General features: G+C 49.2%; 1 protein-coding gene across 1 annotated transcript; it reads right to left on the bottom strand.

The window, feature by feature from the left end:
* Positions 1-49: 49 nt before the first annotated feature.
* On the bottom strand, positions 50-14,293 carry SCAMP2 (secretory carrier membrane protein 2). Its single transcript, XM_072869488.1, has 9 exons — positions 14,135-14,293; positions 8,549-8,629; positions 7,807-7,896; positions 6,689-6,806; positions 5,819-5,947; positions 5,139-5,298; positions 4,521-4,622; positions 2,642-2,759; positions 50-1,574 (listed from the first exon to the last, which is right to left on the bottom strand). Exons 1-9 carry the CDS (start codon positions 14,189-14,191, stop codon positions 1,428-1,430), a joined length of 1,002 nt encoding a protein of 333 aa, XP_072725589.1. The 5' UTR covers positions 14,192-14,293; the 3' UTR covers positions 50-1,427.
* Positions 14,294-14,447: the final 154 nt, after the last annotated feature.

Here is a 14,447-nt window from a genome sequence, read left to right as displayed (position 1 = left end):
CCCCCAGCCACGCCCCCGCAGGCAGGAGGGGCGTTTTGTTCTGAGCACATATAAATTTTATTATTAATTTTTATTTTTTTTTACATGAAAAGATCAGACGCGGGAAAAAAATAATACATGAGGAATGGGGTGTAAAAACGCCGATTTCTGGATGAGGAGGCTGGGCAGCCCCTGGCCCCCCCAGCACATGCTCTGCTCTGCCAGTGGAGGATAGGGACACGAAATGCAACCCCGCTCCTAGGCAGGAGGGGACAGAAAGGGGCAGCGCAAAGTCAAGTCCACAAGTAAAACCGCCTCCCGCATCGACACCCACACAGGGCTGGAGAGCAGGGCCAGGGGGAAACTGTCCCCATCACGCCTTGCCACAACCAGCACGCCAACCCCTGCACCTCACCACATCCCAAGGGACATCCCATCTCAGGGCACAGCTTTTGAAGCTAAACACGCATCAAACCACTTCTTTCCCAGCCGAAAAAAAATAATATGTGGGAGGAGGAAGGCAGGAAGGAGTTGTCCCTGGAGAAAAATTCATTCATGCTCTCAGCTGGCAGGCTCTCAAGGTTAGTTGGAGAAGGACATCGCAGGCACCACGTGGTGTTTGAGCTGGCGTCTTCCATGCTGCTGCTCCCGAACAGCCGAGCCAAACAAAAACCTCTTCCCCTCCCTCCCCTGGTTTAAGGCCACAGAGAAGACACAGCTGCCACCGATCCCTTCCTCCCCTTTCCGTGCCCAGGGCCGTGGGTGCTGGCAAAAGGGCACAGGAGCCCCGAGGGCCATCGTCTGCAGGATCCTTGTGGAAGCGGAGGGAGGGATCTGCCAGGGGGCAGGGGGGGGACACGACACAACAAGAAAGACCTTTCCCCTCTGCTCTAACTCCCCCTGCTCCCAGGTCTTCCTTCGTGCCACGTTACCCCAACTCTCAGGAAGCTGAGCAGTCAAGAGGTCAAAATACAGCATCATGTAAGTGTAATAAACCAAAAGTACAGTTTCCACTCTTAAAATTAACAAGATAAGCTACATGCAAGTTACAACCCCCCCCCCCCCCAAAAACAGCAGATAATCAAATTGTTCATAGCAAAGGCCAATAGAAGAGAGTAAAACTAAAAACCTGCTTCCCCTCACCTTCCTGCTACAGACAGGGCAAGGGGAGGAAGAGACACAAACACTCGGTATGTCCTGGATAGAGAAATATATTTGCTTCAGAGAATGTCTCCCCTATCTCCCCACACCCTAAAAAAAGACAGGGAAAACTAATCTTCATAAACATAGGCCAGCTGAAGCTAAAAACACCAGACCTCTTCTCATCTGGAGCCGGCATCACAGAACTAACATGGTACCCCCAAAAAGTGCATCTTTAGAAAAAAAAAAAAAAGAAGGTTGGGGTGACAATGGCAGAGGAAGCGAGGGGGAGGCATCCCCGGGAAGGGCTAGTTTCCCCGGAAAGCACTCTGTGTGGCTGAGGAGGCCACCCCAGCAGCTGCGTTCTGGAAGCCCCTGTTGGTGAGAATGCCTTGGGAAAACTCTTCCTGGGCCCTTTGGAAACTGGCTCCCGTGCGCCGATACAGGGAATGCACCTGGGAAACAAAGAGAGGAAAAAAAATAATCAGCCTGCAGGTACAGGTTGCTGCACACACCTCGCTTGCCAGCTTGCTTTTTCTCAGCCCCACCACTAACCAGCTCTCTTGGCAGCTAGAGAGGATGGGCTGGAGACAGCGGCTCCACCTCACCCAGCGCATGATGCTGCAGATTTCAGGAGACCCTCCTTTGTGGTAAAATGTGGAGTTCTCAGCAAAATGGCAAGTATCAGACCAAAAACTCCTCTCCCCGCACTATGATGGTATGGATACTTAACCCCTGCATTTACAGATGCTTGCAGGGCAGGACCTGAAGGTGCCTGCAACTACAAGCATCAAGTTATTTCCTTCAAGATACAATTTAGGAGAAAAGGAGGAAGCAACAGAAACAGGACCAGTTCAGCCTGTCCTTGCCTTCCCCAAAGCCATATTTCTGCTGTTAATTGCAGAAATGCAGCCCTTCTGTGGTCGATCAGAAGGAGGAAGAGGGGCTTGTGTTTGGGAGCCAGTGGGAAGGCACTCGTTTGGATCCCACCAGGCTTTGAAAAGTCTCACAACATTGTGGTAGCAGTGACTGTAAAGCCCTGGATACCCAAACAAAGCAATGGCCTTCTCTCCTCAGACAACTCTGGACAGACTCAAGCTAAAGGGAGGTGCAAGAAATTTGATGTCCTTGTTTGATGAGGGTGACATTTGGGACCTCGCTGGCCATCTTCTCTGCACAGCAGTCAATGCAGCAAGCCTTACTACACCCTCCTTTATTCCAACATGCATGGTTAATGGCGTGCCTTGCTGAAGCATCCACGCCTCTTGTTCCCTCCCCAAAGGCTACTTTCCCACCTGCAAATCCCCTTAGTGTTCAAGCAACTTGGTATCGATGCAGGAAGCACAAGCAAAAATACTTTCATTAAAAACTCTTGACCTGACAGTGCCCCAATTGCATCTTCAAAAACAAGCTAATCCCCAGACAGATGAGAGGAGGTGGCAACCCCAGGATACCCTGGGAACAGCCTGACCTGTGGATCTGGGATTCAGCCAAGACCTTGCTTTGCCTCCAAGCCACTCACCTGCTTCAGGAGGAAGAGCGAGAGAACCGCACACAGCGTGAAGAATCCTGCCACCATCATCATGATAACAGCCACGGCCAAGTTCCCATGCAGCTCAGACAGTGCTGCGATCCATCCGCTACAAGAGAGAGGAGAGCAGGGTGAGGCTGGCAAGCATTCGTCACAGGATGAGATGGAGCAGAGGGAGAAGAGGCACTGACGGTTGCACAAGAGCCTTTGGGGGAAGGTTACAGGGAAGTGCAAACCCAAACATAACAGCTGCAGAAGCAGGAACCCAGAGCTCATCCAGGCACTCATTTGAGGGCCAGAATTTCCATTATCATTTTTAGAAGCAATCCACCTCTACACAAGAGAGCCGTGCTCACCCCACCCACATTACAGCCCTGGCCCTGAACCACCCCCCTTAGGCAGCAATTGATACCCTTGGCACTGTCATAAATCAAGTCACTTCCATGAACACCTTCTCAAAATTCAGCCACGTAGTGTAAAGATAGGCTGGTACATCTGAATTGGAAGAGATCAGCTGGCAGATCTGGAGCCTAGACCTACATATCACCATGACAGCTCCCTGTGGCCAGGGATGTAAGTGTTGGGAGGGGGATGAAAAGGAGGGAAGGGATGAAGTAAAGAGCTACAGAAAGGAGGAAACTGGCAGTTGTTGAAGGGAAGGGGCAGGGAGGATGCTGGGAGTTATCACTGCTTGGCCGTGGGCAAAAACACCGAGATACCTCACTCAAAACACCCTCCTGGGTGCTGGAGAAAGGAATCTTTCCAACTGCTAAACCAAGCAAGCCATGTGCCACCAGGAGAGAGGGAATCAAGTGAGCCAAACCATCCCATTTGACATGCTGCACACCACACACACGGAAGCAGAAAGGCACACCATGCACTACAGCCAAAAATAAACACACTGTCTGGCTTGAAGAAACATAGCGGAAAGCTCAATGCACATTCTCCAAAGTCAGACTGAAAACAGAGTGCCCCCTCCCAGTCCCCCATGACTAAGGCAGCACCAGCTAGCAGGGGAGGGAGCACGAGGACAGCTTTGCCCATGAGCCGTTCTGCAGGCAGCGGGCAAAAATAGACAGCAGTTTCACAGCGCTCATCACCTGAAGGATCCCCCTCAGGAGAAAGCCACTAGCTGTTAACCTTTTCACTGTTCACAGTAACTCGGGAATCTGATCTGCAGCCAACGCAGCAAGGCAAAAAGAAAGCCAGTGCTTTCACTGCAGGGGGCAACTGCTGACGGGGGGCCTGTTGGACCCACTCCAGAAGCCCAGACTCACCCTTCTGTACAATGCTATCAAGAAAGGGTGAGGATAAAACCTTCTCTGCTTTTTTTTTTTCTTTTGGAAGCACAGCCTACCGACACCACACTTGAGAGAAAAATCAGGAAAAGTTTGGGGACAGGATCAGGCTGCTAGCAGCAGTACCGAGTTAAGCCGTACCCAGACCCTGGGTCAGAGATCCCTCACCCCCACGCTACAGCCTCCATCAGGGAAGGCTCCATTTTAACACAACACAGACGTGGTCAACACTAGAGACTCAGCATCAAGAAGGGATAAGTATTATATGTATTAAGTGAGGGGGAAGGCAGCAGAGGAGGCATGGAAGACTTCACATACTCCTTTCAGCGCTGGCCTGCAGCATCCACAGCAAAGGTACACAGCTTTGCTGGGACTAGGACAGGAAGAGCGGAGAAGAGAGGCAGCCCAGCTGGGACCTGCCAAAGCTGTGTATCAGGTGAGAGAGGAAAACCACGGGAGAAAGAACAGACAGCTGTCAGAAACTGACCCCAAAGCTTCTGACAGTCACAGCCCTGGTGATAAAAAGCATCCATGCAGGGCTGTGACACAGCAGCCCGTGAAGCCAAGCTTACCTGTCTCCCCAGCCAGGAATGCCAACAGCCTGGATGACGTAGATTGCTATTTGGCAAAAGAAGACGAAAAAGAAGACGAAGAAGCTGAAGGAGCTGTCAGACCTGCAGGAGAGACGGCAGCAGGAGTGAAACCCAGGGACATGATCCCTGCACAGACTCCCTTCTCTAAGAGGAGGGAAACAAAATTTCAGTGAATTCCTTTCTCCAGGGGAAAGCTGCTAAGGGGAGGTGGTTTCAGGAGGGACTCATGCAGCAACACAACTTACAACACATCCACTGCGTATCGCAAAACCACTGCTCTGCCCCGTGCAAGATGGGGTGAAGGCAGCCTTCTTAACACATGCAGTGTGCTCAACGCATTATGTACCAAACAGTTCTCAAATGAATAAAAAAGCAGGTCCCTATGATTGGATAGGCTTGGATTTCAAGATGAAAAAGGACCATCATAATTAAGTTCCATCAGATACTTCTAGTATGTTCAGGAACAAGTGAGTTTGATCTATTTAACGACGCAAAGAGCTGGAAAAATCCTGCAGGCAATACACAATTGGAACAGATAAAACTAAAGTTCCTCCCACTAAAAGATATATCTCCATCACAGAAGAAAACAGTACTTGCCTGAAAGCCTTGTAAATTGGTCGGTACCAACAGAGAAAGGCACAAGGAGTGAATAAAATAAACCACAGGATCGAGAGACCAAAGTCTACTCCTCTTTCTGTCTGGACTGTGAACCATGCCAGGCAAGCAAGCAGGTTTAGGAGCAGGGTAATCGAATGCACTGTTCAGGATGGGAGAGAGAAAGAGAAAACATCAGTAAGTTCTTGGAAAACTCAGCAGCATCCCTATCTCCCACTGAACACATGGAGCTCTGCAGAAATTAAGGAGACTTTGGGCCATCTAATTTCCTTGCCTCCCCTGAAAGAAAAACGGAGCTTAACCAAGAACTTCATCTGATCCTGCTGCTTACAACCAAATCTTAAATCTTTTCAGAGCACCAAAATTGACAAATACAGTTGAGACTGTTTTGCACCCAATCTCTGAACTGCACTATCCACTGTCTTTCAGAGTCTCAGGAGAGTTGTTAAAGTCTCCATTAAACAACAATTAAAATTGTGTCACAAATGAGCTATTCCCAAAGCATAAACTTGGAGTCCTTTACATTTGCCTTCATAAAAAAAGGAAGGGAGACATTATTTTACCCTTGCAGACAACACCTACAGAGTTTACCGTAGGGCAAAGCTCAGCATTTGATACAGAATCTTCTTAGAATTTTTATTGCAGTTCAAGCTATTACTCACGCATCCACAAGTAATACAGCATCTTGCATATCCGCTGGTAGTCAGCTGGGATGTCTGCAGAAAAATCCTGATAAAAACACGGCTTGATCGGACACTTCTTGGGAAGAGGTGGCCAGTTGTTTTGCCTTGCTGTGGAGAGGAGAAAGGAGCAGTTCTTCATTTGCTCTTCTCTCATTGAAAGACTAATTTGCACATCATAATTTGCAAGCAGCCATTCTGACATTAAAACCTTGGAAGAGGCTAGGTCTTAGTAAGTAACTAGGTTTGAGCAGGCAAAACAGCAGGGATGTGTTAAGTCTGCTGGCAGCAGCAAGGCAGACCAGCCTACTTCGACGGCTTTCCTCCGTGGGAGGCAGAATTGCCCTGCAATGGCTAAAGAGCCATCACAACCATTGCCACTCAGTACTACAAGTCCAGATTCAGCCATTTAAAACCAAGATTAGGGGAAAATATCGTTTTGCTGTGGTTAAGAGAGCCTCAAGACTGAAAAAAGCTTTATTGCTCTCAATGAAAAGTCTTAATGTGGAAGCATCACACAACAGCTCAGACATGGATATGAAACTGATGTTTGAAGAACTTCACATGGCCAAGTGCAGATGCTGAGAGCACACTCGAGGGCAGAGACCCACTAGAGCTGTTCTCCAGCATCTCATCTCTGAGCTCGTTTCCCATCTTGTAAGTTATGGGATGACAGGTACAGTCCCAAGAGGGTTGCCACAGCTGTGAAGGACTACAGGAAAGACACATGGCTTCTAAAAAAGCTACCTACACTTGGACAGGCTAGGCCTTCATCGAATCATGACAAACCAAGCAACCCAGGCTTCCCTGGGCATCACGCTCATTGCAGGCAGGGCAGTAAGCACTACTCACGATTAATGCTGGCTGCATTACTCTGCAATTCCCTTTCCTTCTTCTCCAACTCAGCTGCCTTCCTCTCTAATTCTGCCTGCTGCTGAAGAAGCTCAGCCTGTGCTGCTGCAGCCACAGCCTAAAGTAGGGGAAGAAAAAGGTAAGTCCTTCCCGAACTGAGACCGTGGCAATACCATCAGCAAACACACCCGATGCCAAACTGGAACAGAAGCAAAGGCAATTCAATAGCAAGGGTGGAGGACAATTTGAAAGCAGAATACCCGTGGCTGATCTGAAACATCTTGAGGCTTTCTGCCTTACCTGCTGGAGGACAAAAAAAATCAAGATCAATGCAGAACTCCACCCGATGTTCCTTTCTCATCCCTTGGGAAGATAGGGCTGGAAGAGCCCTCAAGAGGCTATCCAGTCTGTTGCCAGTACTCTATGCCCTTCCCTTTCAGCAAAGCTATGCTTTTCTTGCAGCTTCTTCTACCTCCCAGTTTGCCTCACTGCTCTAAATGCCTTGCAACAGAGCAGCAAACAGGACTGCTGAGTTTGAGGACAATTCCCTTCCTAGCTAGGAGAGGATGTTCAAAGGGAAGGCAAGACAGCTGTCTACCACACCTCCCAGGCATCTCTTCTACCTGCTTGCTATTCTGAGAACAGACCCTTTCTCCTAGCAGTCTCAGCTTCTCTGCTCTTTGGATGAGGTGGTCCTGGCAGTCATGTACTTGCTAGCCAGTCTAAGCAGCAGCTGCAATATATAGCTAGACTGCATTTACACTCCTGGAACCAAGCATGTTGACCAGTCACCAGAACCAAGCTAAAAGCATTAGCAGGATACATTTCAGTGTTTGCAAAGTGAAGCCAGAGCAAACAGGATACAAGGCAAAGTGAGCTCTGCCACCAGAGGGACAGGGAAAAGGCATAAAAAGAATTGTGTGTATGCATTCCCTACAGAGATCTGCTTCACAAGGCAGGTACAAATGCAAGTTGAAAAGATCACCTGCAGCTTCCCACACCTAACCCCAGAGAATCCCCTTCCCCTCCTATTCCCACATGCCTTCAGAGGCCCACGGGAGCTCCTTCACGCTCTCCAGCCCAGCTCTTGGGAAGGTGGCAGCGAGGGGTTGCCATACCTGGGGAGTGGGCTCCACAGATGTCTGCAAAACAGCAGGCTGCGAGCGGCCAGAGGGCTGTGTGGCTGGCGTTGTCCGTGCTGCATTTGTCTGCATATAAATCATAACCACAAGGCAAAACCATCACATATTGCTTCTTTTAGCAAATAATAGTTCAATTTTTAGCACTACTAAACAGAAAGCACTAGCAGGATGCAACTCTGCATTTTCAAAAGTTTGTTAGCTCCTTAACGCACTGGGATAATGGATATTAGGCAAAGGAGAAAAAAAAAGGGATTTTGATCAGTTGTTTGAACTGCAAATAGTGCTTTACCCTGACTTCCTGTTCTCCTTTTCCCATCTCATACATGACAGCAACCAGGAACTAAGAATGAAGCTCTTGCACCGATCCATCAATGGTATCACCGCAGGAGTTCAGCTCCCAACCCAGAGACCAAATAAATATTGATGTGTCCTGCCACAAAACATCTTCCCCTTCACACTTCATATAGCTTTACTGTGAGCCAGCAGCGAGTTTGAGAGAAGCTGTTCCATGCGAGTGGAGAGCTCCAGCTGGGAGTTTATTAGTGCTCCAGTGCAGGAGCAGTTGCTTGTAGCTTGCCATGCACGCAATGAACTACTGTCCATGGGGAAATCAGCTGTGAATGCCTCACTGTTTCTTTTAAGCTGCACCTACGAAGGGACCTTCTACACCACTAACACCACCACCAAGATACCTAGCACAAAGATACATGGCACGTACCAGCTGGGAGCTCTCAGAGAAGGGGTTGAATTCATCCAAGCCACTTTGGCTAGCGTTTGTGAGCTGTGTCACAGAGGGATCCTGAAAGGAGAGAGCACAAAGACAAATCAGCATGGGACACAGGTCATCATTAGCTTGTTATCCATGCTGCTTGCCTTCCATCCATTTGTTAACTGGGAACAGGATGGGGTGAAACGCACCCCTGACACATGTGGATGGCCTTGGCTAGCAATGAATTTAAATAACCAAGATGACGACTATAAGCAAGGCAAGATTTGTGGGCAGAAGTAATCTCCTGTTCAGCCAAGAGGTATATTTGAAGAACTACAACAAGCTTTTGGCACAGGAGCCCTTTCTGCAGATTACTACTGCTTACCTACAGCGAGTTATTCCTAACTTCCAGAGACCTGAAGCAGGACACAGATTCATTCATCCACAGTCAGAGAGTTGCGGGACACCTGGGACCACCTCCCAGACCTCACCTGCACCACAAAGTGAGTGAGGATCCACAAAGCACAGCAGAGCCTCACAAAATGAGTTTCCAGGTACAACTGGTCCTGGCTGATAGGTACCAGCTGCCACTCAGGACCAGCAAGCTAAAATGCCAATGATTGCTCTGAAAAGGCAAAACAACCAGGGAAGTTGAGCTGGAGGTGTGACATCAATTACTTTCAGAGGTTTTAATTCTGCCAGCATAACAGCTGCATTCACCTGTACTCACAGCACCTCCTACTTGTCTCCATCAAATAGTCTGATTGTTTAAAAAAAGGCTCTCAGCACCTCTGCCGAAAACACCTTTCTTCCCCCACCTGCAATGCACTTCACTATTTTTATTTCTTCTTTTATAGACACTACTTTCCATAAAAGAACCCTCTTTAATAGACAGACTTGGGACCTGTGGAGTGTTTCTCTCCCCAGTTATTAGAGAAGCCAGGTACTTTTTGAACTTGGAAATCCTACTGCAAGAACAGCCTGGCAACCGGATAGCTGGGTGTGAGTAAAAAAAAAATTAAGAAGTAGCTTTTTATCCCTCCCTCCCCGAGCAACTCATGTCTCAAGATCAGTCGTTTTAATTTTGTGGTTAATGGGGTGAGAAACAATTGAGGCTGCGACAAGGTAATAGTGAGCAATCGAGGCGTGCAGAGGCTGACCAAGTCCATGCACTGCAGAAAAGAGATTTGGCTTGTCTGCAACCCACTGGGGCCATTCCCCAGGGTGTTAGCGCAGCCTTCTGCTGAGCAAGATGCATACAGAACAGTTAATGAGTAACTTCACACATCTCCTCGATAGCAGGCACTCCTCATGCAACAGGTTGCACTAGTTTATGAATCACCTCAGGCTGAGGGATCTCAGATGAGGAGGTTTCGGATGCTGCTTGATGAAGTGCAACTCCCCAGCCAGGCAGGGCTGTAAAAAAGTGTGGAGCACCAGCTGAACTGTCACACTCGAAATAAGGACTGCAAAGACTCAAGGCACAGGTTTTATTTCACTACTTACTCCTCTGGAGGCTTTAGCTTAAACAGTTTTGCAGACACATGGGCTGTCGACACAAGCTTACAAGTCAGCTAACACATGATAGCTACTGCATGCTAGCACAATACCATTTAATCCAGACCAGGCAAGGTCCCAGCCTGACTAAAGTCCAGCAGAAGATGACTGCACAAGGAAGAGAAACTCCCTTAAAAGGTATGGGAAGAGGAAAGCAAAGGCTGCCAAACCACTTTAAGAGCTTGAATGGTCAGGCTGGGAAGAAAGTGCTCAGAAATAAGGAGAAACTCTAGAATACTGAGGCAAAACACATTTTTCTCTTCCCATCTCTCACCTCCATTCAAAAAGAAAGCTCCTAAATTAAGCGGAGGCTCACCAGTGCAGCACTGCTGTTAAAAGGACAGGCTGCCAGCGGCCTGAGCAGGGCAGGGAGAGCAGTACCACTGTTTTACTGCTTCCAGCTGCAGAACAATTTGATTTCAAAGGGGGATGACCTCTCATCTTATTGCATAGCTTAAAAAAAAAAAAATTACTTAATTAGGCAGTATGGCCAATTAGTAAGGCAAGGCAGCTCAGCTTAACTTGCTTGCTATTGTGGAAGTGTGTCTAAAATAGATACACAAAGAGAAGGGAATTTGCAACAAAGCTGAAGTGTGTTTGGACAAGTGCCTCTGTGCCCCGGGTAGGGCAGGAAGGAAAACAGCAGCTGTGAAACAGCGGGTGATATAAAGGCACCAGCTTCCGCAAGCCTGGACTACACAGCATGAAAGATGAGTAAGCACAAGAAACGCAGAGGAGATGAATGAGAAGTTGCCCACAAACTTCACATTTTACAGTTATTTTCTGCAAGCTACAGGCTGAAAGACAGTTGACCCTCTTAAAACAAGCAAAAGCCTGACGCTTTATACCGTGAAACATGGAAACAGGGATTTGATTCAGACACTGAACCACTTGAAGCCATGTTACCCAGCTGTCCCTCCTCCAAAGAAGTAACAGCGCTCTCCTCTCTGCTCCCAAGGCCCCACATGCTTTTCCTTTTGGAGGGCTTAGTTGTCAGGACACCCAGTTAAACTTGAGCAATTCTTCTCAACTTGTTTCCTGCTTCAGACCTAAGGAAGAGCCTGAGCACCTGAGTCTCTTACTCCTCCAGCTATTCTGTTTCATTTAATAAGTACGTCCAGCCACAAACTTCGTGCTCACAAGTCAATTATTAGATTGATCTTCAGAATGCCAGCGAGCAGATCCCCATTTGTTGCCCTTCCTACCATTGCCTGCACAAGTGGTAGGGATGCATGATGTCATTTTTCATGACTTCAAATTCCCCAGTGCAGAATAATTTCGTGTTTGGACCAAACTGCACTGACAGGAAGATTAAAAGTGTCTTCAAACACAGTGTTTAATGCAAATACAAAGTTGCTGTCACACTGTGCCAGCTGACAGAGCTGCTGGAAGACTTTGATACAACAGGTTTGTGCAAGAAAGGACATTCTTCTGTTTCTTTCTGTTCCCACAGGTTGAAGAAACAAAACAAAATGAGATGTCTCTCTAGATGAGATCAAGGCAAGAGAACTCAAACAAGAATCACCTGGAACTTAACATGGTTGTCTAAATATCACAGTAACTGCCCCAGATATCACCAGTCCTGCAGTCAGCCACCAACGCAGGATCTCAGAGCACTGCCACTGCCTGGGAGATGCATTGAGAGAAACCTCAAGGATTTTATCATCGATATCTCTAAAGAGGATGGAAGTTTCCAGCCTTGTCTGAAGTTTGCATCAAAGTTTTGGAGGCAGCTGCCACTTATAGCAGGTTACTGAATAAATGAAGGCAGTTAATCATCTCTCATTAACCGGTTACAATAAGTAACAGAAAGAAGAGCCAGAGATATGTTTAACAGGACCAAACCAGCTTATTTTATATCAAGCTTATTGAACACAGAATCACAGAATCGTATAGGTTGGAAAAGACCTTTAAGATCATCGAGTCCAACCGTAAACCTAACACTACCAAGACCACCACTACACCATGTCCCTAAGCACCTCATCCAAACGTCTTTTAAATACTTCCAGGGATGGCGACTCAACCACTTCCCCAGGCAGCCTGTTCCAATGCTTGACCACCCTTTCAGTGAAGTAAAATTTCCTAATATCCAGTCTAAACCTCCCCGGCGCAACTTGAGGCCATTTCAACATCATGAACAAAGTCTCCTTAAAAGGCAAAGATCCCCAGTTATGTCACGATTTACAGAGTACAAAGCACTATATTGCAATCCACAACAAAGACAGACAACCCTGGTGCTCTGCCCAAGAGATATTCATCAGCGTGACAAGGCTGGGAGGGTGAAGGCACTTCTAGTCTTTCAGCAAGATCTCCAGCGCATGTGGAAGGGGATGTCAGCGCCTGCCAGGCAGGCATACCGTCCCCCCAGCCCTGCACAGCGCCGAGCCAGCACATGGATCCAAACCCTGGCAGGGAATGAGCTCATTTCATCAGATTTACTAGATCGGGGCAATGCTGTCCTACATTGTGAGATGCCATTTTCAAATCAGAGAGACAGGGCTTCGAGGCTCCGGGCAGCAGTAGTCGGAGATTCCTCACGTCCAGCTGCTGATGACTGGGGAAATTTTTCTTTAAAAAAAGGACAAAGGTGAACAAAAAACCTCACACTCCCAAAAGGAGGATATAAAACCTGCCAAAAAGACCAGCTGTAGCTGCGAAGAGCTGTCAGAGAACCGCAGGGGCATCCATGGTGCAACGTACATTTGTCCTCATTAAAAAGTAAGCCTGACATCAGTTACCTGTTGTAAATTGCATCCAATCTTTTTTGTTTAAACAGTGAGTAAAGGGCGAGCACAGCCCTGTTCACTCAGATACCGGGGCAGCTATACTGTGCATAAAGCAACAGAATATTTACTTCCTCAGTGCCAAAGCAATAAATCCCTACAGGAACAGCGACTGTATATGTAAGCCAGCCTACATTCCCCCCACAGATGGAATATCACTGGAACACGGTCACCCAAACCCTTCCCAAGACACACGGGAACACATTAACATGAAGGTGAGGGAGAGGAAGGATTTTTCTCTTCTGATTTCACTTTGATTCCTCAAACTACTGAGCCTGATCAACAAACAGTTTCACTTTGGCTTAGCCATGAAATCAGAGATCAGGAAGTCACGCCTTCCTGCAGATTACATCCCAGTCAAACAGCAAAGGTAAGGCAGCGTCTGCAGCCGCTCACTGATGAAAGTCAAAGCCCGGACACTCATTTTCACACCACTGCCACATGAGTCAGGTCCAAGAGGCCGCTCCTGGCCAAGTCCCTGTGTAAAGAGCCCATGTTTCAGAGCACAGAGGTTAATCCCATAGAGGAAAAACCCAGTGAAAGTAGACAAAGTCTCCAAGAGCCTCAAAAGCTTTGGCTGCTGAAAACCACAGCCAAAGGACACATTTTGCCTTACAGGCACAGTTTTAAGAGCCAACGCTGCAGCACGTTAAAAATGGACCCTAAAGAGACCCAAGAGTTGGTTAGACTGCCATGTAACGCAGCCAAGAAAGGTCTCTCGCTAGATTATTTTTAATACCTCTACAACTTAAGCATCTGCAACCGTTTCGACATCCTGCGAGGCAGGGGCATCCCGCTAGCGCTGAAGGCCCCTCCCCAAAGCCTGGAGAGGTGGGGAGCGACTGGGGCTCGAAGTAGAGGACGACGTGAGACCCTCCTCTCACGCGGAGGGGGAGAGAAATGCGGGCTTCGAGCAAGCGACGGCGGGAGGGGCTCCCAGCGCCAATGGATCCCGGCTGGATCACACTGCTCCTGCCTGACCCCCGGAACCCCCAGCCACGGACAGAGAGGGATAAGTGAGGCGGGGGCAGGACGATCGCGGAGGGCTCGGGGGTCCCGGCCCCGCAGCACGACCCGGGGCGGGAGGGGGTGTCCCGGCCCCCTTAAGCCCTCCCCCTCTCCCTGATTGACTGCGGCGGGGAGAAGCGGTGCCGCCATTGGCCAGCGACGCTTCAGTCAGTGCCACGTCCCGCCGCCGGCGGGCAGGGGAGGGACAGCCAGGGGGAGGAAGGGGTCGCCCGGGCCCGGTGCCCACCTGGAAGGGGTTGATGTCCACCGGGTCGGCGAACGGGTTGGTGTCGAAGCCCGACATGGGCGCGGTCCCCGCTGCTCCGCTCCGCGTCTCCCGCTGCCGCCGCTGCGCCAGGCACTTCCGGGGCAGGCGGGGCGCCTGCGCCGCCAGCCACGTGACTGACCCCCCACCGCGCAGGCGCTTTGACCCCGCCGGGACGGGCGGCTCCCGCGGGGCGGAGCCGCGTGACGTCACAACGGCGGTCACCGCCTATAGCGCGGCGGGGGGGGTGGGGTGGGTTACGCTATAGGCGGGGCCGCGCTCTACAGGGGGACAC

The sequence above is a fragment of the Ciconia boyciana genome, chromosome 8 (assembly GCF_034638445.1).
Source record: "Ciconia boyciana chromosome 8, ASM3463844v1, whole genome shotgun sequence".
Lineage (NCBI taxonomy): Eukaryota > Metazoa > Chordata > Aves > Ciconiiformes > Ciconiidae > Ciconia > Ciconia boyciana.
This window is presented reverse-complemented; position numbering and strand designations above follow the sequence as displayed.

Bases quoted from the DNA above. Each gene is read 5' to 3' on its own strand.
- SCAMP2 (XM_072869488.1), bottom strand. From the start codon at position 14,191: ATGTCGGGCTTCGACACCAACCCGTTCGCCGACCCGGTGGACATCAAC. The intron at 6,807-7,806 runs GTATGGCAACCC...CCCCTACTTTAG, and splicing joins CTGTGGAGCCCACTCCCCAG to GCTGTGGCTGCAGCAGCACA. The intron at 2,760-4,520 runs GTAAGCTTGGCT...TCTCTCTTGTAG, and splicing joins ATTCCTGGCTGGGGAGACAG to CGGATGGATCGCAGCACTGT.